Below are 25,169 nucleotides of genomic sequence, written 5' to 3'. Positions count from 1 at the left end.
CCCATTAAAGAACACATTTCTGCGTGGATGCTACTGAAAAATGTTGATTAAAGGCTCAAAAACTGTAAATTTTCTGTAACACGGACTCTCAAGCTAAGGAAACTACTCATCTTTGGCAGCCATTTTCCCACTAATTTTACCTCTGAAACCAGGTGAGCCCCCCACCCCACTTCCTGCATTTCAAAATATCTCGACTTCTATTCAAGATAAATAGATATATTTTCATCCAAAGCAAGACAAATGAACAAGCTTTAAGATGATGTCAATCATTCTACATGCCTTAAAATTGACGAGAGCCTGATTCCACCTCGTCGTGATACGACGTATTGATTTTGGTCTGAGTAAAGAAAGGACATGAAATTAATGAGTGTCTTTTTGTTCACTTTGAGTCCTAAGATAAATGACTTGGCCCATTATCATTTCGTTATGAGGATATAAAAATCAATGGTTGATTGCAAGACTCTGACAAATAGGCTACCTTTTTTTTTAAAGTTCAAATTTTTGCTTATATGGCAAAATTAGTCTAGTTGTTACGCTCTCAGAATCTCAATTAATAGGGGTGTTATGGGTTTGACGTCCATTGGGGACCTGACATTATGTCCTTGGGAAAGGCACTTAACACAAATTTACCTCTCTTCACACAAGAAGGAAAGGGTACCCGGCCGTAGACAGTGAAATATTTTGTCAGTTTGTTAGTGTTTGAGCACTAAATCGGCTGCTTGCACTGTATGCTTTCTGGGAAGTTGAGAATGTTTCTGGAGTCTAGCGGGGTAATAATAGTTGCAAAGCACATGGATACTGTAGGGCATGTCTGTGTGAGCTAACTAAAATATATAAATGTTATTTATAAATTATAATGTAATTTGATAGCATGTGTCGGTTGATCTTGCACCCTGCCATTAGATTCATGTGTCCTTCCAGTCTTCAAGGCTGCTGTTTGGTAAATGAAATCCTTTTCCTTAGATAACCTTTCAGTATTGAAAGGGTTTCTTAACTAATACCATGCCAACTCTTGTTTTCAAAATTGTATCACTTATCATTGGATTTGAATATTAATATGTTAGCAAAAAAATTTCTTTTTAACACTGTTACTCACATTTTTTTTGTGGGTCTGGAGGTGAGCATGTTCCGTTCAAAATTGTAACATTTCATCTTCTTCTTTCCACTTGCATGCTGTTTTTTTGTTGTTGTTTTTTTCTTTTCATGATTAACAAAATGGCAAGGTGTAGGACGTTAAGTTGGTCAATAGACCTAAGAGATCCACTGTCCTATTGTATAATTGTCAGAAGTCACACCATCTTAGCTGCTGGGATGCCACTCAGTGCGCCACCACCTCTCTGATGTACATCTTTATTACTGTGGGGGCCGCTTAAAGTGAAAACAGCAGCAGTAGACCAAAAGAAAATACAATTTTTACCTTTTGTATTTGAGCAATCTGTCTAAAGTAAATTGGGGGCGAAAACAAAGAAAATCCGGCGGTCCTGCAGATTTTGGTTTAAGCAGACTCCTCTGTGCTTTATGCCTCTCCAGATCCTTCCTGCTGTTTTGTTTTATTATTGCTATTAATAGCACTGTGAATAGCTCTGTACCTATGCTCAATTTCGCTCTCTGTTGTCTGTTGAGATCATGTTGGAGTTGGAATAATCAGAGCATCAGAGTTAAAATGAACTGAAATGTTTTTGTTACGAAAGTGATCTTTTAATTTTGAGATTGGTGACTTTGTTACGATCAGTCACAAGGCTGATTTGCTCATTGACAATCTCTGCTGAAGTTTTGCATGTGATTTAAGATTGTGTTGTTTTTTTTCGTTTTTTTTTAACTCTTAAAATTAAATGTTAATGTTTAACATGTATTGCAGTATTGGCTTGTTTGATTTCAGGAAATGGTGATCAAAGTTTGATTTTGAAAGAACTAAACCTTTGCTCGTTCAAAATGCTTTGGCGCAATTGTGCAGATACTTTTTTTCAGAAATGTTTCGTTGCCAGTATATCACTGATAATATTTTTTCTCTTTTGATAAGTATAAAATTTTTAGTTAAAAAATTTACTGTTGTTGCTCTTGGTAGATAGTTGAACAGTAGACAGTGAGAGAAACAGATAAATCATTTTTAGTCCATAGAAATTTTCGAGCGTCTTAATATTTTACCCTTTTGGTCGTAATGTCTACCTTGTTGAATAGAATCTCTTGTAAAAATCTGGTGCAGATTGGGTTTTTAAAATCGAAAGCGTAGGCCTATTATTAAAAGTTAGTAAAAAGTACCATTTTGAAAATTGGATGGTAAAATTTGTCAAATGTGAGATGTGTTGACAAAAAGTTACTTTTCGCTATCCAGAAATGGAGATATTGGCCAAAAATCAACACTGCAGTCAAATTTGTAGATTTTCTATAGATGCCATTCCTTAAGTATAAGATGGCTTTTACCATTGTCATACTTATAAATGGTAAAAACTTCACGTAAAAGCGTGATGTATCTATTTCCATAGGACTTGAATCCAGGAAGTAACTCATGTTGTCAGCACGCTTCACAAAATGTTTCCATAGTGTACCTAAATTTCTTTAAACAAGCAGCAAATACGTTAAAGGTTAGTTGATTTTGGGTTTACTTCAAATTCAGTTTTTTATCATGGAGAAAAGTGATCAAGGCATGGATTGTAAATCATAATTAATTAAACTGTCATTTTTTTGTGATATCTTAGACATAGTTAGGAACTGTGACATAATTTGAGGGTTGGTAAAATATAGTCACTTTTGTTTATAGTGATTGTCCCAGTAATAGTTATTTATGAAGATAATCACTAGAGATAATTAAATTTTCTTTTAAGATGAGCATTTTGTCAACCGGATGTTCACTTTTACGAAGCCCAAAATTTTAGTTGTTTTATTTTTAAATCACAGTTATACTACCCGTAGTATCAATTACATATGCTCAAGAAATATTTTATCTAAATTAAAATTCTACACGTTGAAAAAAGGCAAGAAAAGATACTTAAAGTTGGTACAATTGTTAAAAGAATGAAACTTTTTTCTCTTTCCTGAAAAAAATTGCTTTCTGGGGTTAGCACATTTGAACAGCTTGTTGACAATAATTTATTCCTACTTCAACTACAAGCTCTGTTTCTGGTACATGTATTGTGTATTAACTTACAGTTTTCATGTTCCAGGATCCTTTATTATGTTCATCTTTTTGGTTAAGAAATAATTTGGTGTTTTGCACCCTGTCCCCCCTCCCCTCCCAAATTCCACTTCTAACAATTAAACATAACAAAAGTTACAATGTATTGTTACTTTGTTGACTCTTGGTGTTTTCACTGGTGTTCGTTCATTTAATCTGTTAAAAGTTTGGGCTTAACTGAACAGGTTGATCACCGCAACTCTGTTTGGTTATTTAAGATCTGAGACCTCCAAATTCAACTTCCCTCTCCCAAAGGACCTTGACTGTTGGGAAATTCTGTGTAAAGTGTCTTTCCCAAGTTAGGGACAACGTCGGATCGAATTGAGCCTTGAACCCGGGAACCAGCTATTTCAGGGTTACGAGTCTAGTAGCCTAAAAACTAGACAACTCGCTACCCTAGAAGAACAAAGTTCTATCTGCTCAGTTCTTAGTTTTCAGAAATTCGACGATTAAACTTTGAGCTTCACATGTCAAGATTTGTTGAAATTTTAAAGATATTTTGATAATGACTCCAAATAATCTTACGGCTTTGATAAAGCCAAAAGAACATTTAGTTTCTAACCTCACGGTCTCAGTAACTCAAGACTGCCAAAAAATGTCGGAACTTTGTAATTGTAATTCTCAAGTAGCCTACTGACACCTCTAATTTTTTTTACTCCAAATATGTTTGCATCAAAGTAAATTACATTTGTTTAAAATGTGATTTCTTTCTACTTGTCTCCCAGAATTTATCAAGTTTTGCACAGTGTTTTTTTTTTACTAATATTAATATCGCCAGTTGTTATTGCACTTGTGAAGAATAACAAGAATTCAGACAAAAGAAGTGTTTGACTTAGTTGGGGGATACACAATTAGAGTTGGATACCATCATTGTGTGAATTGTATCGGTTCTCTCTGATCAAATGAAAGAAATCATATTACTTGTCAGCAACAACTGACTTAACTTTAAACTTGCATCTGTCGTGTAATAGGTTAGGTTCTTCACTGTTGCAGAGTTTGATTCTCACATGAGGAATTTTTTTTATCAAGTATCTTCATCTCTCAGCTCTGATCCTGTATCCCACTCAGCCAGGGTTGAAGCAGTCAGCCTCCTAAAAGGTGAAAATCGTATTGGTTTAACACCCCATCAACACTATTAGTTATTTAATAGGTGGAACCTCGGAGTTTAACGTCCATCTCCGAAAGGACCGAGCCAAGTGGGAAATTCTTGTAAAGTGCTTTTCCCAAGGACTATCGGACTGAGCTGAGGCTCGAACCCCCAAATCGGCATTCTCACAATTATAAGTCAGGTAACCTAATTACTAGACTACTGACGCCACTCAGCCTCCTAAATTATCAAAACTTTATGGATGGAGGTATAGGCACTTGCTATCTTAATGAAATAGTTGTAAAATGGCAGTGCATAGAGCATGCTGTGAAGCTTGGAAATGTGCTATATAATAATATAAATACAACTATTATTACTGTGAATTATTACTTTATCATCATTATCCATCTCTTTTCACCAGTGTTTGTAGTGTAATGGTTGCAAGCTTCGCTGACACATGCAAAAGACCTATGTGCGATTCCCGAGCGGGTAGAAATTTTTTCGAGCACCTGTTTCTTTCTGCTGTGAGGTTGTTTCCCTCTCAGTGTCTCAGTCCCAGTTGGCCCTGACAGAAAGGGAGACTCAGGGTCAGAAACCCGCCTCCTCCTAAATGATTTAAATTGTGTCAATGGAGGTACAAAAAAGCCACCTACATTAAAAAAATACACCAAAAAAAATATATTTTCATGAAATAAAGACTCGACAAATGATAAAGACAAAAGTCAGTGTTGAGGATAAGGGGTTTTATTTAATTATATAGATTCATTCATCTGGTCAACCTGGTAACGCCAGAGTGTGGGGGGATATTGGGGTCAACATAACAATCATAATATCTTATCACATGAGAACCTCAATGACTAGTGGCTAGGGCTCTCCTCGCCAAAGCAACAGTTGAACAAACAAACAACATCCAAAGGACGCACACATGAGCACATAAAAAAGGGAAACAGAGGAGTACTAACAATAGCAGTAGCAGATGGAACGGAAATGGAATACACAAAGGATTTTGTAAAGTAACAAATCGAATCCATTGAAAATGTAAATTGTTTGTTGCCCAAATGAATAAAATCGCTCATATCTTCAGGAGCAAATGCAAGTGGTGCTTGTTCACTCATGCAAACTACGAGAACAGTAGTGTGAACACAAATTTGGCCTTCACAAGAACTTGTCTTTACCCAAAATATGTGATTTTTTCAAATTATTACTCTGATTTGAACTAGCAGACAAAAAAAAAATTAACATGCTTTTCAAAACAGCTTAAAATAAATATATGTCCTTGTGGAATTTATCATAATCGTCCCTTTTTAGTATTTCACATCAATGATCAATTTGTTTCGCAATTTAAATCTGTTCATTTTCTTTATGAGGAAATTCTGTTCTTTCAAAAGAAGTTAATGAGAAAGCCTTCGTACTATCAAATTTTAAGTCAAGTATTGCTGCATCATTCAGGAAACCTGACAAACACTTCTGTCAGGTTCTATAACTCTCAAGCACTATATGTGCCATATTTGGAACATCAAGTTAACATAATGAGATCTGTAAATAGTTGGCCTCGATGGTTCATATTTCAGTGCAATCTATGAAACTCGACCTTTCCGCCTAGAAATAGATACATAATAATTTTTTCTAAAAGGAGAGCAAAGTCTTGCAACCGTCGCTTAATTATTCGCAGTGTGCTATTTCAAATTATTATACATTATTATTTGTAGTCTCAAGTTCAGGTCTTTGAGTGTAAGCTTGCACTAAATAACTCAAGTGTACTTCAGCTACATTCTGGCAACTCTACAGGAAATCCTTGCATGTAAAAATTTTGCCTGTATCATTACTCAATATTAGGTGTTGAGGAGTTTTGAAATACGATGACCAAAAATAGATATGGTTACACATGTACATTCATATTTATATTATTATTAAATTACCTGAAATTCAAACGATAAGAAAAAATTTCCTCATCCCACTAATTTCCAAGAGCGTGCTAGACCATGAATTGTATGTCAACCGAGGAACAAGGTACCTCTGAGATTCCACTGCACTGTGAGATTGTAAAAAAAAATCTGAACACACACAGGTTAGTCAAAGGATGTGCTGTAGGTCGGTACAGTAATAAAATAGTCATCGTTATCCACAGCATGGCATTCTTATAAAAATTAGATGTCTGTACAACTATACAAAATAACGGAGCCTTCTTGTGGACTGATTCCCATATATTCATTCGAATTCCAAAAATTTACAGCAGAGTAGTTCTTTCAGCCCCATCTTTCTTTCTTTCTTTCTTTCTTTCTTTCTTTCTCCAAATGTTTCTTTCTTTCTCTCTCCTTTCATGTCTGAATCTCTCCTTATCATTCATTTCAAGTTTTTAGCCATTTTTTCTTCCTGACAAAATAGTTTCTCTCTCACTCACTCCCTCTACTTTCTAATGCAGACAATATTATCATATTGTCATCATAATAAGTTTTCAGAAGCTGGACAACTCACATCAGAAATGTAAATGAAAAGTCCAGGGGGGAAATACCAGATGTCTCTTTTTAAAAAAAAAGAATTTTTCTTCCCCTTGTTGAAATCATTCATTTATTGAGAACTCTACCTTCTCCGCAAATGATAAACAGATAACCCAGCTAATCCATGGGCTGAGTAAAAGAAGTGGTGTGCTCACTGAAAATTTCACTGAAATATGGATTTTCAAAATTTGAATCTCCATTTTCTCCACCTTTTAAAAATGTGACTGCTCTGGGTTTTTTCCCCTGGAGTTTTCAAATGCATTTAGAAGACAGTTGATAAATGAAGTAAAAAAAACAAACAAAAAACTAGGGGGAAAAAACCTGCCACTATTCTCAACTCATCCATGCTATATACACAGTCACTTCCGTGGCATTAAGTTTGCTTGAAGAAATTATATCACATTTACGACAATTCTCTTCCTTACATGGATGAAACTCTATGAACAGGAAGCGTAGGCCACATCACAGGCAATTCCAAATGGCTAGAGAAACATTTACACTGTTGTACACTTGTCACAGTTTACTCAGTTTGTCTACCAGACTAAGAGACTGTAGGCCATTGGTGAAGGCAGTCACAGGACCCAAATCACGACCTAAGAATGACAGGGCTCCAACTCTAACTCCATGACGCATAGTTTTGATAAAATAGGATTCCAAGATTTGCACTCTTACAGCTATAATGTTTATACATCTTTTTTTGCAAATTGCCAAACTGAAAAAAAAATCAAGTCTAATTGTCTTGAGCTGTTAACACACTGTGCATGGCAACTGTGTCAGTTATAATTCTGTGTCATTTGTTACTCAGTTCTCACAAAAAGTGGAGTTACAACCCTGTGATTCTCGGGATGTGAAATGTCTTGCTCTTTTCAGGGCTTACAAAACAAAACAAGACAAAAGAACAATAAACTGAACAAATAATAAAACCTGCGGGGGAAATACCGTACTAATAACTATATACATATCAGGTCTAATACAGTGGAGCCCACTCAAACTGAACACGGGTTGATCTAATCTAAAAACAGCGGTAAATCAAAAAAAAAAAAAAAGACAAAGCAAATCCCAGATTTTTTTCTCTTCCTTCTATTTGAGCAAACTCTGTAGACAGAAGAAAATCTGGCGGCCCCGCAGATTTCAGTTGGAGCCGACTCCACCGTTATTATCAGCAACATCAAGGGCTGAGCCACGGTGTCACACAGACAGACAGCGTCGACATCATTGCTGTCCGCTGAGGGTTAGTGAATGCACAGCCAGCGTGTTGTGTTTGGAAGAAGACTTGTGACTCGGAAGGGTTGAGGGCTCATATATATATATATAAAACAATCACATATTCAAGGCGTGGTACAGGGAAAATTTATCTCCCAACTCTATAATGTAATTCAACATATTGACATCAGAACACTTTGAGACTTTCTTTATAATATGTCTGGTATCGTACTATTGTAGGAGTTTTAACGCCTCTCCCCCCCCTCCAAGAAAAGCTGTAATATTTTAGAGGTTGGATCGCCCCTTTAGTGATAACTTCTATGAAAAAAAATCTCTGTCCAAAAAGTTATAAAAATGGTAACAAAGTGTGTGAAGATTAATAAATTCCTGTACATAAATGATCAAATATCCTTACATAAATTTAAAAGAAGATTTATAAAAATGTTCAAGTCTGCAGTCAGTGTCAAAGGACTTGCTTGAAATTACTTCTGAATTTCAAATTAATGAATGTCAAATAGTGGCTAATTCACTATTTTTTTTAAATCTCTGAAATATCATCAATTTAACAATACCGAAATGAAGTACCGTAAGAATTCTACATTGAGTGAGCAACAGTACAGCGCCTCATTCAGACACATTCAAGAATTAAAAAAAAAATAATACATATATATATATGCATTCACTTTTGTGTAGTCACTTGCAACAGCACTGCAGAGTTTGAGCGACGAGGATATAAACATTAGTTTTTCTCTGCAGTCTCCATTCATTCACACAGACACTCTCACAATAAAAATAAGCACTCCAAATGCCTAATTATGTATGTACATAGTCAGATTGTCTGTACAGAATTACTCACACACACACACATCTCATTTAAAACTTAACTCATTCCATGCCAGAATCACCAAGCTCAATTAATTCCACACCCACGAATTTTCTAACTTCAACCATAAAGTAGTAAAACTATGCCATATCTAGTGCAATGAACTAACCTGAAAACAACCAAATGGAGTCCAACACACACGCATGACCTTATGCAGTTGTGAGTGCCGTACATGTAATTAAATTAATTCCACATCACGCAGGAAAAAGTTTTGTCTTTTCCATAGTTCTGTTGGTGTGCTCATTTTGAGGGCTTCTATTTTGCTTATAATTTATTAAACGTGGTTATTTATAGGTACCAATATAATGGAAAATATTTATACCAAAATAAAGGAACGGGAACGAGAATTATGAAAAAGTAAATTCAACTGAAAAAACGGACAGAATAAAAAACCTATGTACAACTGAAGTGAGACGTGAAACACATGATGAATGGTACGTCGACGCTACTCCATGGATCGGCATGGAATGAGTTAGTAACCTCTAGAAGAACTACGAATCAACAGAGGCGGCATTTCTCTCACAAGCAAATTATAACAACAAGTAAAAAAACAAGAATAAAAATTCCATGATTGAGTAAATCTTGCGCATCTCTCAGTGAGAATAAATTGGAATCTCATTCGTTATTCCACTCTTTTGTACAGTGCCTCTGAACAGTTGACATTATATATATATATATATATATATATATATATATATATATATATATATATATATATATATATATATATATATATATACGTACATATATATAAATATATATACGTACTTTGGTATGTTGTATGAAAGTCTCAGAATTTGAACACCATCAAAGGGAGCTAGGCAGTGGAGGTACAGGAAGTCCATATATATGTCAGTTTGCCACAGTTATTTTACACTCATGCATTCTTATTTCTTTCTCTCCATTCGTTATTCTATTCTATTTCAGACTATCTCTTTGTCTCTCATCATTCTCTCTCTCTCTCTCTCTCTCTCTCTCTCTCTCTGTATTCTTTTTCTGTATTCTCTCTCTCTCTCTCTCTCTCTCTCTGTATCTACTGTAGAGAGCCGAAAAGAAGAGAGAGGAGGAGAAGAAAAGAAAAGAAAATATACATGTATGTACATTTCCAAACCAGATTTGTCTTTCTACAAAAAGGCCTCTGTCCAAACCTTTCTGTAAATAAAAAACAACAACAAACAAACCTTCTAGTTTCAACTTTTACAAAATATACATTGAATGTACTTCTACTCACTATTTTCTCAACATGCAGGGTAGTAAATCAAGACATTTTTTCTTCTCCGAGAAAATATAACCAGTCATTCCAAAATATATAAAAAATCCCCCCAAAAAACAAACATAAAACCATCATGACACACTTCTGGCATTAGAAAGCCTATCCTATACTGAGTTCATTAGAGATACATTTTTTGTCACACAGTTTGGTCCACACATAGTACACTTTACACTTTCAGGCTTGCTGAAAATCAAACTTATTGTTGAAGCATACACGACATAAACGTCCATGCCACAAATAGCATACTCTTCGTGTTTGTTGTTGCACTAACATGACCAAACTGTATCGATATCGCTGTAAAACTAAAACAAATGCTCAAGCGAATATACAAAATCTCCTCTTTTGCTTCGCTTTTAAAAGAAACAAAGCGGGAAAAAAATAATTGATATTCACTTTCTGTAAATGTCATTTACATTTACATACTATCATTACTTGAAAAAGTAAATGGCTTCTGGTAAAGAAGTTGAAGCTACTGCTGTGCAAATTGTCAAGATGTCAAAATTGAAAAGACATTCCCACCTCTCAAATATTGCATACTAGCGTACAATAAAAATATACAAATTATCAAATTTCAAACTTGCTTTCTCTTTTTTTTTGCATTTCATACACCCTTTCTGTCTTCTGTTCTTTATTTTTCCATTAGTCAATTTCTAATATTAGTCTCTTTTTTTCAATCTCCGAGTGTCTCGATATCTCTCTCTCTCTCACACATACACACACACACTCTCTCTATCTATGAGTGGACAATACTTTGTTCATAAAACTAGTTTCCTGTTGCTTTTCACAATTCAGGCATCCCTTCTTTCTTTATCTTGCTCTCTCTCTCTCTCTCTCTCTCTCTCTATCTCTCTCTCTCTCTCTCTATCTCTCTCTCTCTCTCTCTCAAGCTGAAGTTTCTAAAGAGCTGGAATCTCGAGGCAACATCTGCCTATAAGCCTGTAACTCTCTCTGCAACGTGCCAAGCTCAGAGGTGAGATGAGATTCGTTCTCTCGCATACTCTTGATCTCCTTTTGCTGGCCCTGGTGACGAGATGGAAAATAACTTGGTATAAGACAGGATCAGATAACATAATTATTTACAGCAAACAAAAATCAATGACATAAAACGGTGTTAAAAAAAAATGTAAGTGATTTTAAAAAAGGGGATAATATGATACCGATACTCATAAAAAGAGATTTACGACTGTAAAAAAGTAATATAGCATAGGTTACAAATAGAGAAAAAAGGAATATTACAAGTCAGGAAAAGATAAAATTGAAAAATATAGGTCAGGAAAAGGACAGAAAAGACAGGAGAGAGTAAGGAAATTTATGTCTAAAAAAAGTTGTTTTTTTTAAATCAAGTGAATGAATAAATAAAGAGTGGATAACAAGAATTAACCTGACTAGTCTTTATTTAGGAACTGAAAGAAGGTGGTGTTATGTGTGTGTGTGTATGTGTGTGTCTGTGTGCGAGTGATAGCACACGAGTTATAATGTGAGTGCATGTGTATGATGTCTGTAGGTGTGGTACAATTATGTGTGTATATGGACAGAAGTGAAAGAAAAATAAAAGGAATCCTTTTTATATGACATTATTCTTACATCCAAAAAACTATCATATAAAAAAAGTAAGCACACAATACAGATTCTCCTCTGCCTGAATGACTGAATTACGAACCAAATCTGTCCCTGTGGTTTTATGCATCCCGCATAATTTAGCAAAATTTGATCATTTTTTTGCGTAATTTGTGATAATTTTCCTTTATCGTTCTTTGTTAAAATTAACAGAATCGCATAATTTCACATTTTTGGGCTCAGTTTGCTTAATTTCAGAATTTTTCTTGCATAAAACGATGAGGACAGCTAAACTAATGCTATCGATGTCTTAATCAGTGTCTTACCGCATGCTGTCGGAGAAGATCGTGTTTTTCACTTTTCAGTTTGTGAATTTCTCCTCGGAGCTGGTCTATCTGCCTAAGGAGAGCATCATGCACTGAAAGAAACAAAGGGTGACATTCATGACAGGTGCGCGGAGTTGGAGGTCAACAGGTACAACAGATTGGTTGGTTTGGTGGGTGTTTTACAGCATTCGCAGCTGCTTTTAAGGTCATGTGAGCATGCGATACAGTATAGTAGGCCTACTACAGATTGACCTATGAAATCCAAAGTGTCTTTAGTGCTACTACTATTATTTTGAGAAAATTGGGACTGAAGTTTTCCATATTTGTAAAATTACTTACTCTTTATAGATTTTATTTCTTCTTCATTTACAAGATGTCTGTATCATGAAAAAGCGTATAATAATACTGGAGTCTGTAATTTGATTTATGTTTCCTTTCTATTTCCAAAAGTACAATAATATTGGAATTTGAGACAAATTTTTTTTCAATGGTCAAGACAGAATATAAGAATGAGTGAAAAAGTTGATCATATCTGTTCAGAAACATATAATGAAGGTAGGCTATGATGTTGACCAGAAAATAAAGGTGTGAAAGTGAAAAAAGAAAAGTATGAAACGGATCAGAAAATAAGATGAAAGTTATCAGATTATCGTCAAAGTGAAATGTGAGGTGATATTCATTTGTGCCAAAGAAATGACGAGGAGTTATTTAAGAGTAATGACAGAAAGTCTCAGATGAATGAAATGATAGCAAAAAGTCAAAGGAGTGGCAAACGTTCTCCAACTTACCATCGGTTTCCAGAGAGAAGACGTACTGGCCGTTATACTGGGAGGGGGGGTTGGTGGTGGTGCCTGGGGTGCCCGTCGACGATATGCTCTCCTGAGGAACAAATAACGGGTTCATGAGTTACTGTAATAATTTTAATTTTCTACTTGTTTAGTTATAATAAAGATGATGATGATAGGCTAATAATAATAATTATCAAGAAGAAGAAGAAGAAGAAGAAGAAGTAGAAGAAGAACAAGAAGAAGGAGGAGGAGGAGGAGAAGAAGGACCACATTAATAGTAATTAGTAATAATAAAATCATGAGAATGATAGATCTCGTATGATAAAGATGATGATAATAATATTCATAAATAATAATAATAATAACAATTTAAATGCTAAAAATAATTAAGAAAAAAAAAAAAATAATAATAATGTAATCTTGACTTACCATGCCAGTATCTGAATCATCTTGGTTGGTCAACTTGAGAGTATTGCTGCCCACACCCGCCGTCACATTGCTGGAGTTAAAATTGTTGTTGTTGTTGTTGTTGCCGCTGTTGTTGTTGTTGTTGATGTTGTTGTTTCCGGAAGCCATGTTGGGAGGATATTCCTCCATGCTGTTGAAACTGCTCTCCGAGTTCGACCGGGATATGTGGATGAGCTGGTTCATTCTGTCGAACGAAAAAGTTGAAAAAGGTCATCAGTTTTACTGCGTATTCGGGTAAGTTTTATTTATTTCTACCCTCCTTCCTTGATTTTAAACATAATATTATTGACTATGTCTCTCTGTTGGAGCGTCGTATCAAGGTATTCGAGGAATGAAGGGAGATTTAGGCAATCTACTTTTTCCATGTCTACCACTTGTATAATAACAGAAATCAGAAGCGAAGTAGTGAATAAAAGTACCGAGTTGACCAGCATCTATAGTGTAGCGGTTAGTTAGCCACTTTGTCGTTGCATGCAGGAGACCTGAGTTCGATTACAAAAGGGGGAGTTTTTTTACATTATAAATAATCTCAGTCTTTCCGAGAGGATGTTGCATCCCTTTAAACTCAGGTTGGCCCTTGACACACAGGGTCAAAGCCCACTGTCTCCAAAAGTAATCTAATTTACGTCGATGGGGACGTAAAAAAATACCTACAATAATATATATTTGTTTGAAGTACCTGGTTGTAGAGGAGATCACGGTCTCATAAAATTATCTAAATTGTGTCGATGAGGGTGTAAAAATATCTATAATAAGCCTAAAATAAATGTTTTTCAAGTACCTGGTTGTGGAGGAGACGCTGCTAGGGCTGGACTGCGGGCTGGGCGGAGGACTGGCACAGGTTGGGTACCCCAGCATGCTGTGGCTGCTCTCTATGCGCAGGTTGCTGTAAACCGGGGAGAGAAAAACAGGAAGATTAGAGAGATAAACTTGGTGGAAGATTAGAGAGATAAACTTGGTGGAAATTAGAGAGATAAACTTGGTGGAAATTAGAGAGATAAACTTGGTAGAAGATTAGAGAGAGATAAACTTGGTAGAAGATTAGAAAAATGCACTTGGTAGGTCTGTTTTGGTAAGAGTTCTATGGTATTTGCAACACAAAAGGGTACCGGCAATAAAATAAATGTGAAGGTCATAGAGTTTGTCAAAGAGCATAGATCATACACCACATAAATGTAATTATTATAATTATTATAATAATTATTAGTAGTAGTTGTACAGAATTCTTCTTCTTCTTCTTCTTCTTCTTCTTCTTCTTCTTCTTCTTCTTCTTCTTCCTCTTCTTCTTCTTGTTCTTGTTCTTGTTCTTGTTCTTCTTCTTATCATTATTTTTACTATTGTTATTATTAATTTTACTATTATCATTATTATCATCATAATTAAATTTACTTAAAAAACAATTTAAAATTAACGGAAACCGACATCTAAGAAAAAAGCTCACCCCTTGCTATCACGATTTGACTTGCTGGTTTTTTCCACACTGGAAGACATTTGCCGCACAAGATTCCGTGGCGTAGAGGGAGACTTTCTGACGGGGGAGTTCACTCCCTTCTCATCCTCTCCGACTGTCGCCAGAGACCCCTGGATACCGTTCTTTTTCGAAACCTGAAACATTGGAAAATACAGGTGTTAAAACAAAGACTGGTGATTTACTTTTCAGGCTTAAATAACCTGACTACATTTCTGTTTTCCAAAGAAAGAAATTGTCTATGGTCATCATGTTCACAAGAAGTATCCAATAATTTCTTTCAACTCTTATACTCACTGTTAGACCTTAAAAAAGAGAAAAAAATTCTATGAGGAAGATATATTTAGCTTATTTGATATAGTTTTTTTTAGTCTAAACCGATCAAGTTTTAAGAACAGAAACAAAGACAGTAGTACGATGGAAACAGAAAGCAGGAATAAGACAAAAGAGACAAAAGGAGAGATATGATGATGAAAATATCATCCGAGAATATTTCTCAGTGTTCTCGGGTCTGCTGGGTTTTTGATGGATAGATTGATTGAGTAGATGTTTTACGGCACTATCGACTCAATGGTATGCTGGGATAAAAATATGGATTGTAAAGCTGTAACAAAAACAAAACAGATGAGATCCAAGATGCTACCACCACTGACCTGTAAACTGTTGCACTCTAAGCTGGGACTATGCCCCTTTCCGAATGAGATAGGCTACAAGATGCCACCACCACTGACCTGTAAACTGTTGCACTCTAAGCTGGGACTATGCCCCTTCCCGGATGAGATAGGCTACAAAATGCCACCACCACTGACCTGTAAACTGTTGCACTCTAAGCTGGGACTGCGCCCCTTCCCACTGAAGGCCCTCTTGACTGAGTCGATGAGGCGACTCCCTTCTTGCTTGCTGCTGGCCACAGAGCTCAGGCCAAACAGCTCCAGGTTCCTCTTTTGGAGGTCGTGGTACAGAGACTCCAGGAGAGAGGCTCGCGTCCGGTGCTGGGGACATGAGAGGAAGGAAATGATAATTAATAGGCCTATATAGTCTAGCAGGCACACAGCTAACATTGCGTCCGGTGCTGAGGAGATGAGATGTAGATAATGATAATTAATATACATAGTCTAGTAGGCACTCAGCTATCATGTACATTGCAAAATGCATAATACATAGTGAATTGATTACAGATTTCTAAGTCTTGAATTTTTTTTAAAACATGCATTTCCATTACCGGGTAGCCTATATCTAAAACACATAGGCAGCCGACATAGCAAAATAAGAAAAATATTATTTCAAATAATATTATATATTAGACTCGTTTCTTTTATGGGGAGGCATATTTGCATTATCTGACATAATTACCAAAGAAAAATAGATCCTGCTCCAAGTTTTTTTTCAAGTAGATTCTTTTTTCACATGTGTACATGACAAAATCAATCGTTGCACAACACTTCACTTAACACATTTCTAATGCAACATCCCCAACTCCCTAATCAGTCCATATATCTTAGCTCACCATGAGTCAATAAGGTAAACCTAACTACACAAATCAACAAACGGACAAGGGTCAGTGCCTCAAACTCACCCCTAATTTGGCGAACTGGTCAGCTTTGTAACAGGCAAACTCAGCGTTGATCAGTTTGGTGAGAAGAAATTCCCGAAACTCTTCTCCCTGTGGAGGGAAATGGTAGACATTGGTTATGCTCAAGTTGTTCATTTTAGTCTAAATTTAGTAAAACGTTTACATTTGCAAGACAAATTGGTTATGTAAGTGCCAAAGATTAGAGATATTACTAGAGAATGACATACAAAGAAAAGACAGTGTTTATGTTCAAAATGTTTATTTTAGTTTTACGGCACTTGTAACACAAATAGGTCATAAAAGTGCCGAAAATTTAGAGGTATTACTAGATTAATATACAAAGAAAAGAAGGAGTATAGACAAGGGTGATGGATGTTTGATAAGAAAGAAGGAGCAAACCACACCGGAGCATCCTTCAATCACCCACAATAAGAAAAAAAAAAGCAAATAGCGAACTTACACTGACAAATTCAGCACCCTGGGGCAGCAAGGGATAGAACCGAGGCACGTCTTTTCTCGCTGCAACAGAGATCTGGGGTGGAAAGAAAGTAAAAAAAATATATATAAATATCTAATAAATAAACATATATATAAATATTTATTTCAACTCCGACTCCTGTTAACATCCATTTCTTCATTCATCCGTGGACCTTTTCATAATTCCATTTGTTCTTTCCATGCATCTTTATTCTTTTACACATACTTTCATTCTTCTTTTCTTTCATTTGTCCTTTTAATTCTTTCACTGACTCATTCATTGTTTTATTCATCCATTATTTCTTTCAATCTTTCATTCATTCATTCATTTTCTCTATCCCCCCTCTGTCCCTTCCATGACTGTGACATACCTTGTATCTCGGCGACTCCCCGCGTTTATGCACAGGCTGCACCACGATGAAGCAGTGCAGGAAGTGAGAGGCGATCATGTCCGGAACAAATGGAGTGTTCTCCTCTTGAAATACGATGGCCACGATATCGTTGCCGATGTGACGTTTCCGTTGTAACTGAGGGAAGGGGAGGAGAAAAATACAATCATCATCATTATCTTCATTTAATCCCTTAACATAATCATTAACTTCATCGTCATTCCGACCGCTTAGTGCTAGACTCCTCTTTATGTATGCTATTTTGAAATGTGACATGGGTGATAGGGAAATGCAAGGATAATATGGAATTTTTTACAGCACCCAAGCGGAGAAATAAATGGAGAACAAATGATCGTTGATGTCAGTTTCAGATGTGGCACTTAATGATGATGAGACAATATATAACACACAGACATTTAGAATGAAATCATTAAATGGATAACCATGTAGATGGTTAGCGGGTGCTCTGGTGTGGTTTAATTCTTCTTTCCTATCAAACATCTATCATCCTTATCTCTCCTCCTTCTTTTTTATGTTTGTTACTCTCTAGAACACATCTAATCCTCAGCACTTACATGATATGACCTTAATGTATTGCAAGTGCCGTAAAACACTTACTAAAACTAAAACTAAAGGAGAACCATGCTCACTATAGCGTCTTCCACATCTGGCACTTTATGATGATGAGGATGGACAGACATTTAGAATCGAGACACCGTTCACACAAACCTGTTGAGGATCTCCCTCTGTGTATGGTAGCATCGTTGACACATGGAACATGATTTCTTTTCCATTGTAGGTTGTGTACACCGACTCTGCTCCTGTCTGACAGTGAGTTGTGTCCAGCCCTCCGCGGAACCTACATGGGAAAAACATGTTCAACAGTGAATTTTAACAACGGGACAGAATGTAGATTTTGGTTGCTTAGAGTGCTTCTCTAACTTTTAAATTAATATCTTTCTCTCTCTCTCTCTCTCTCTCTCTCTCTCTCTCTCTCTCTCTCTCTCTCTCCCTTTCTGTCTCTATATATCTTTCTTTCTATCACTGTCTTTCTGCCCCTCCCTCCCCCCCCCTCTCCCACTCCCCTCTATACTCCGCCTTTTCTCCTTTGTTTGCTCTCTCTCGTGCTTAATTTTTATCTCTCTATCTCTTTCTATCAATCTCTCTTTCTATTTTTCTCTCTCTTTCTGTCTGTCTGTCTGTCTGTTTGTCCGTCTGAATCTCTCTCTCTCTCTCTCTCTCTCTCTCTCTCTCTCTCTCTCTCTCTCTCTCCCTCTCTTTCTCTCTCTCTCTCTCTCTCCTTCTCTCTTTCCCCACTGTCCCTCTTTCTCTCTTAACACTTAAAGTTTTTTTTTAAAGTGTACGCACCCCTTGAAGTCTTTGAGCTGCACTCGTGTGCCGAGGGTTTCCAAGAAGGTGTCCATGGCAGGACTGTGGGTCTTGTTGGCAAACAGCTCTTCCTCGCTTGTCTGGGGGAGAAAAACGAGATGATGATGATGATGATGATGTTGATATTAATGATGATTAAGATCATCATCTTGTTACTGAGAATGATGATGATGATGATGATGATGATGACGATGACGATGACGATGACGATGATGATGACGATGATGATGATGACGATGATGATGATGATGATGACACTGCTGCTATTGCACTACTGCTACTGCCACTACCACTACTACAACTACTACTGTATTGCAACAACAACTGCACCCAAGTCACACAATTCTTCGCAGAACTTCTATGACCTATTTAGAGTTGCAATAGCCATAAAACTCTCACAAAAGTAAAAAGTTCTCACCTGTCCTTTCTTCTGATAAATGACGCCAAACTTGAAGTTGTGAGTGAGAACGTGCTCGTCATATGACATAACCAGCTCAGAGCCCTGGAGAGCAGACAAATGAACAAACAGACGGTCAAAATAATGCCAAACAAAATGTCAAAAATATTGTCAAGTAAACAAACACAAAGATTTGAAAAGTTTTTTAATTGAAAAACAATTTATTATGGAATTTCCTATTTTCCTTTTTGTCTATATTTATGGGTGCAAACATAAAAGCTTACATTACATATATGATATAACCTATATTACACACATATAACATACACACAAATATACACACAAACACACGCATACACACGCACGCACACTTAAATTAAAAGTATTTCTGAAATGGGGATTGATCCAGTGCCTGATTTAAAAAAAACAAAAAACAAAAACAAAACCAATCCCCCAAAACAAAACAAAACAAAACAAACCAAACAACAAAACCAACAACAAGGACAAAAACGACCGAAAGATTGGTCTGAGACCTCCCAATAGGCCCTAAGTCCCAAAAAAAACAACCACCGATGACATACCTTGAGTGAGAGGACTGGCTGGAACCTGTCTGCAGACACTGTGACGTCGTCACATATATACTGGAGGAAGACAAATACAAACAGTTGCCATGACAATCGAGAAACAATTACACTCGTTATTATATTGTCTTATTATTTGTCATCTGACAAACCCCCCCCCCCCTTTTTTTAGGGGGGGGGGGAATAAATGGATAAATAATTGTTTTGTTCACGAGGCAACTAGTGGGTCAATGGGAAAAAAAGCCCATCTAAAAACAAGAACACTTTAGTTGACAACAAAACAACAATTCCAAGCCGAGCAATGTTTCACACGCAACAAAATAAGCCTATGAATAAAAAATGAAACGCAACTGAAAGAGACACCACTCGGCCCAGACACACACGTAAGAACAAGCGATTAAACTACAGAAGAAAAAAAAGATTTCTTGACTCGACAAACAATGACGTTAACACCGGAGGAAACGTAATACCCATTCACATTATTATGAATGAAACTCAAGCTAGCTAACGTCACAAGCCAGATTTGAAGAAAAAAAAAGAATATAAAAATAAACAGAACAAATAAAAAATAGATAAATATAATAATAAACACACAACGAACAATTCTGGGGGGAAAAAAGGATTGTAGGCCTAGTCTAAGTAAGTGTAACTTTATTGATCTGTCTTGCAACGGGCGCGCTTATGAAACATTAATTTCGTAATTTGCACAAAGATTCAACCCAGCAGCATTGTATCAGTTAAATCTTGTGTTTGCAAGTTGACTTTTGATTATTACGGGGGGGGGGGGGGTTCTTCTCATAATGAAGTCGCGTGACAGACCCGGTTAACTTTAATGAAGACATATTATTATTGAGCTGGGGTTTTCCACGTGAGGGAAAAGCACTTACTGGTAATATTTGTGCAAAAGGTTGAGGTTAATACTTGGATCTACATGTAGTTTAGTTTATGTAAGAGTTTTACAACACTTGCGACACAAATTAGGTCACGGGTGATATAAGTTAGAACCGAAGATTAGAGGTGTTACATACATTAAGAGACTTTACATACAAAGAACAGAAGGAGGAGAGACAAGGACGACAGTTATAATTTGATATGGGAGAAAGAGCAATTAAACCACACCAGAGCATATTATTATTTTTTCAAACAAAATGTTTAGGTTAACACAAGAAACAAATATTTTGACGCATTCTCCCGTGGATAAGCTTCTATTTTACAACAGCCTTTTTATTGTCTGTCTGAATTCTGAACTTCGAAACATGTTATTGATTATACGACTCGTAATTTTCACTCTCTGTTCTTTACTCTTTCCTTCTCTTACTTGTTGTTATTCTCCCCTCCCCCATCTCTCTTTCTTTCTCTCTTTCCCTCTCTATGTGCCCCCCCCTTCTCTCTCTCTCTCTCTCTCTCTCTTTCTCTCTCTCTCTCTGTCCGTCTCTCTCTCTCTCTCTCTGCTCCCCCTGCCCTTCCCGAAAAACATCATCAATCCAAAAACCTAAACAACAATGATGCACAACTTACACTACAGCTAGGTCTACTTATTGTTACGACACCAAATCTCTCAACCCAACGGGAAAACCCACTTCTTCTGCACATCCATCAAGCGGCGTGAGGAAAATGTCCCCATCACCGTCCTTATTTTCTGCCCTGACATTTTCTACCGAGTCCCATCAGCCCAGATCTCGGTCGAACATTCCGATTGGAAGACAAAATAAAGGCGGTCATTGGCCTTTGACACCATACGACCAGGAAGTTCCTTTGCAAAAGTGACGAATGGAACTAAAGCAGCACAAACAAAATAAAACAAAACACATTAAAATAAAACCTGAGACTTTGACCCAGAAACTCGATTTTTTTTATAAAAAAGGACCCCACAAAGCCCCCCCCCCCCCCCCCCCCCCCAGTTAAAATGGGGGAAAAAAATAATAATAGTAATAATATATAATGAAAAGCAGGAAGAAAATCAAATTTAAAAAATAAAAATCCGGCCCTCAACAAAAAGATCATTATATGTGTTGTTTTTCAAAAGATAATTATAATTATGTTTTTCTTTCTTTCTTCTTTTTTTTTTCTTTTCTTTTCTTTTTTTTTTTTTTTCGTCGCGTTGAGAGCAGAGTGGTCTTGATTAACCTGAACATCACTGGGCCGTCGTGTACTTGTTTGTTTTAGAATAGAATTAATCCTAAACTCTCTGGTGCTCTGGTGTGGTTTGCTTCTTCTTCTGTCCTATGAAACATCTATCGTCCTTATCTCCCCTTCCTCTTTTTCAATGTTTGTTACTCTCTTGTAACGCCTCTAATCTCCTGGCGCTCATATGACCTTATGCAGTTGCGAGCGGCGTAAAACCTCTACTAAAAAAAAAAAATCCTAAACTGGCTTGAAGTCAGTGGTGGCATCCGAGCTGTTGTACTATGTTTATATAGAGGGGAGTTTGAGTTTGAGGACATATGCGGATTACTACAACTTGTAGCTTATTTGTTCGTTTGTTTGTTTGTTTGTTTGTTCGTTTATTTGTTTGCTTATGTTTTGTTTTGTCTTTTAAAAAATAATAATATAGGTGTTGTTACGTTCCCATTTCGACATTGCCTGTCAGGGTCAACCCGGGCTGAGAGGGATGCAACATCCCTGCAGAAAGACTGAGATGCTCTGAGATACATGTACTCGATAAAATTTACCACCACTCGGGAATCGAACTCAGGTCTTTTGCCTGCGACAGCGAAGTACCACTACATCACAGACGCCGATCTGCAGTTTCTTACTCTTTAACGGGGTGTCCCTTGCGGGTCGGGTCGGGTCGGGTCGGGGGCGATCGCCCCTTTCGTCGCCTGAAAACAAACGCGTTTGTTTTTGAGGCGACGAGTCGGGCGCGATCGGCTTGTGCCACGACAACCGCTTTGCGCACTCAATCTGGCTAGCAAACCGACATGACCCGACCCGACCCGATTCCCCCCAACTGGCACCTCGTGGAAGATATTACGGTTCTGCTTATTGCTCTTATGTTGAACTGACATTTCATATTGTCTGCACAAACGTAGTTGGAAACGTTTCAGTAATGAAAGGGTTAACAGACGACAGGACATAATCAGCTGACAGAGGAAGCGCTGCGCAGAAGACGAGTGAGCTGCATCGTGGTGAAATCAGGCGCTCGTCAAAATAATGAAATCGACGAAATCGAAATTGCGCAAGTGTTAGGTTCTTTCTTTCAACATCTCTTACGTACATTCAAAAACATATTTCTGAATGGACTTTACTGAAAAACGCATCTGAAGTCTAAAAGGATGTTCAAGCTTTGGAAATCACCAAACTTTGTCACCAAACATTTTCTCGCTAATTCACCACCCCACCTCCGTCAATCGCGAACATCTCGCTCGACTTTTATCCAAAGTAGATCGATATAAAAATTTCACTTAAATCCTAAGCAAGACAAACGAACAAGCTTTAAGACAATTCCAATAACTCCATAATATAATCCAACAAACGTTGACGAGCGCCTGATTTCACCGTGTCGTGACACACCCCACAAAGAAAGTGAGGCTAGCAGACCTAAAGGTCACAGCAATCTGTTGTAATACTATCTACACAGGCTGTTATTGTTGTGTGACGCAACGTCTTGTTGATCGGTGTCTCGGGTATAACATTTGACAGGAAATGGCCATCATATATATATCTATATTATATTATTATATATATTTGTATATAGGCCCCAGGCCTATATAATAAAACATATTGGGCGGAAGAATTTGTGAGGAAAGGAACTCGCGCGTACGGAAAGTGAGATGGACGAAGGAAGGAAGGAAGGATGGAAGGAAGGAAGGAAGGAAGGAAGGAAGGAAGGAAGGAAGGAAGGAAGAATGGATGGAAGGATAGATGGATGGAGGGAGGGAGGGAGGGAGGGGAGAGGGAAATAATATAATTAAGAGCAAATAGAACAAAACTAAAAGATGAGTTATTAATAAAAATACAAGATAACACAATATAACAAAGAAACAGAACCAATAGACAACTCAGTGTTGAAACCAAAAGATAACTAAGAAACAAAACAAAACATAACTAAGGAACAAAAAAAGCAAAACAGAACTTCAGAATAAAACTTTTTTTTCTAAGTTAGGAGAAAAAACTCCCCTAAATATAACACGACATAACCAAAAAGTGAAACTAAAAGCTATAAAAAAAAAAAAAGTTTTATCGCACTTGCAACATATAAGATATTATAAGTGCCAAAAACTAGATTACATGTGATAAGAGAGTAACAAACACAAAAAAGAAGGAGGGGAGATAAGGATGAGAGAAGTTTGACATGAGAGAAGGCGCAAACCGCACCAGAGCACCCGCCCTGCTATGCTAGTTAGTTAGAACTTACCTTGGCGATTTTGGCTGGGTTTGGCACCTGTATGGCGTTGGCGGGAATAATCTCCTGCCTGGTGCAGAAGCGTGTGCGGACCACGGCGTTGATGGAGTCAGGGGGAGACGACTCGGCCTTCACTGACATCACCACGGGACCCAAGTTGTCGTCCATGGCGTAGTAGTTGAAGTGTTCCTGGGAAGTAAGTGTTCGATTTAGTGACCGTGTTTCTCTTTCATTTAATTAAATTAAATTAAATTAAATTAAATTTAATTTAACTTAATTTATTTTTTAATTTCATTTTTTCTTATTTTATTTTATTTGATTTTTACAGCTTTATTTATCTTATTTTATTTCATTTATCTTTTATTTTTATTTTTTGTTTCAAATGTAGGCCCGTAAGGATTATTTTACACATCCATAGACACAATTTAGATCATTAAGGAGGTGGGCTGCTTCAGATCCTGCCTGTCAGGGCCAACCTGGGCTAAGAAGGATACAACTTTCATAGTCATAATACTAAGAAGGCTACTTGAAAGTTTAATAATCGTAGGCTGCATATTGAGTAGTTAATACTTTTCCATGTACCACAAGGGGCTAATAAAGTCCTTGATCAGCCGGCAATTCTTCTTCCTCTTCCTCTTACCTTTCCATAGAACTCGCAACGGTAGCACTGAGCAGTGAAGTCGGTATCGATGCTGAGTTCGCTGGCACTGGGGTGAAGGGAGGTAACTGACTCATTGACATCATCCTCCAGAGTTATGAACCCGTCACTGCTCTCCATCCAGTAGCCTCCCGTTTGTGGCAGCACCACCATCGGGTAGGGGCCCTCGGACTGGAGAATCTGAGAGACCAATGAAAAACCCGAATGCATCATTTAAAGGGGTCAGACAAAAAAACCCAAAACAAAACAAAACAAAAACCAACAATAAAAAACAAAAACAAACCACACAGCAAAAACACAACCCCAAAACCCACACAACAACAACAACAACAACAACAACAACAACAACAACAGCAACAACAACAAACATAACAAAATGAAAAACACAATATCCATTCATCATCCCTCGCTTCCATTGTGCTATGATAGTACGAAGGCTTATATTACGAGTTAGCGGAAATCGAAAGAGCGAAGTCTGTGTGCAAAATGTTCATTCCCTTGAGTTCTATGCTGAGATGAACGTATTGTAAAGAAAAGCGCATAGAGCTGTATTCTTAGGGTGTATAAGGCGCTATAGAAATTATTTTCTTCTTCTTCTTACTATTATCATTATCATTATTATTATTACTATTATTAC

General features: G+C 37.0%; 1 protein-coding gene across 1 annotated transcript in view; it reads right to left on the bottom strand.

The window, feature by feature from the left end:
• Positions 1–10,076: 10,076 nt before the first annotated feature.
• The window catches only part of LOC101849600 (rap1 GTPase-activating protein 1), a gene marked incomplete in the record, with an annotated part of 218,284 nt that continues 203,191 nt past the window's right edge, over positions 10,077–25,169 (bottom strand). The window contains 16 exon segments of the mRNA XM_035968709.1: positions 10,077–11,136; positions 12,000–12,091; positions 12,788–12,878; positions 13,217–13,439; positions 14,037–14,141; positions 14,697–14,860; positions 15,533–15,715; positions 16,300–16,386; positions 16,757–16,828; positions 17,145–17,300; positions 17,892–18,021; positions 18,531–18,631; positions 18,970–19,053; positions 19,530–19,589; positions 23,887–24,063; positions 24,515–24,712. Of these exon segments, the coding sequence (XP_035824602.1) occupies positions 10,999–11,136; positions 12,000–12,091; positions 12,788–12,878; positions 13,217–13,439; positions 14,037–14,141; positions 14,697–14,860; positions 15,533–15,715; positions 16,300–16,386; positions 16,757–16,828; positions 17,145–17,300; positions 17,892–18,021; positions 18,531–18,631; positions 18,970–19,053; positions 19,530–19,589; positions 23,887–24,063; positions 24,515–24,712 (2,061 nt within the window).

The sequence above is a fragment of the Aplysia californica genome, unplaced genomic scaffold (genome assembly GCF_000002075.1).
Source record: "Aplysia californica isolate F4 #8 unplaced genomic scaffold, AplCal3.0 scaffold00077, whole genome shotgun sequence".
Lineage (NCBI taxonomy): Eukaryota > Metazoa > Mollusca > Gastropoda > Aplysiida > Aplysiidae > Aplysia > Aplysia californica.
This window is presented reverse-complemented; position numbering and strand designations above follow the sequence as displayed.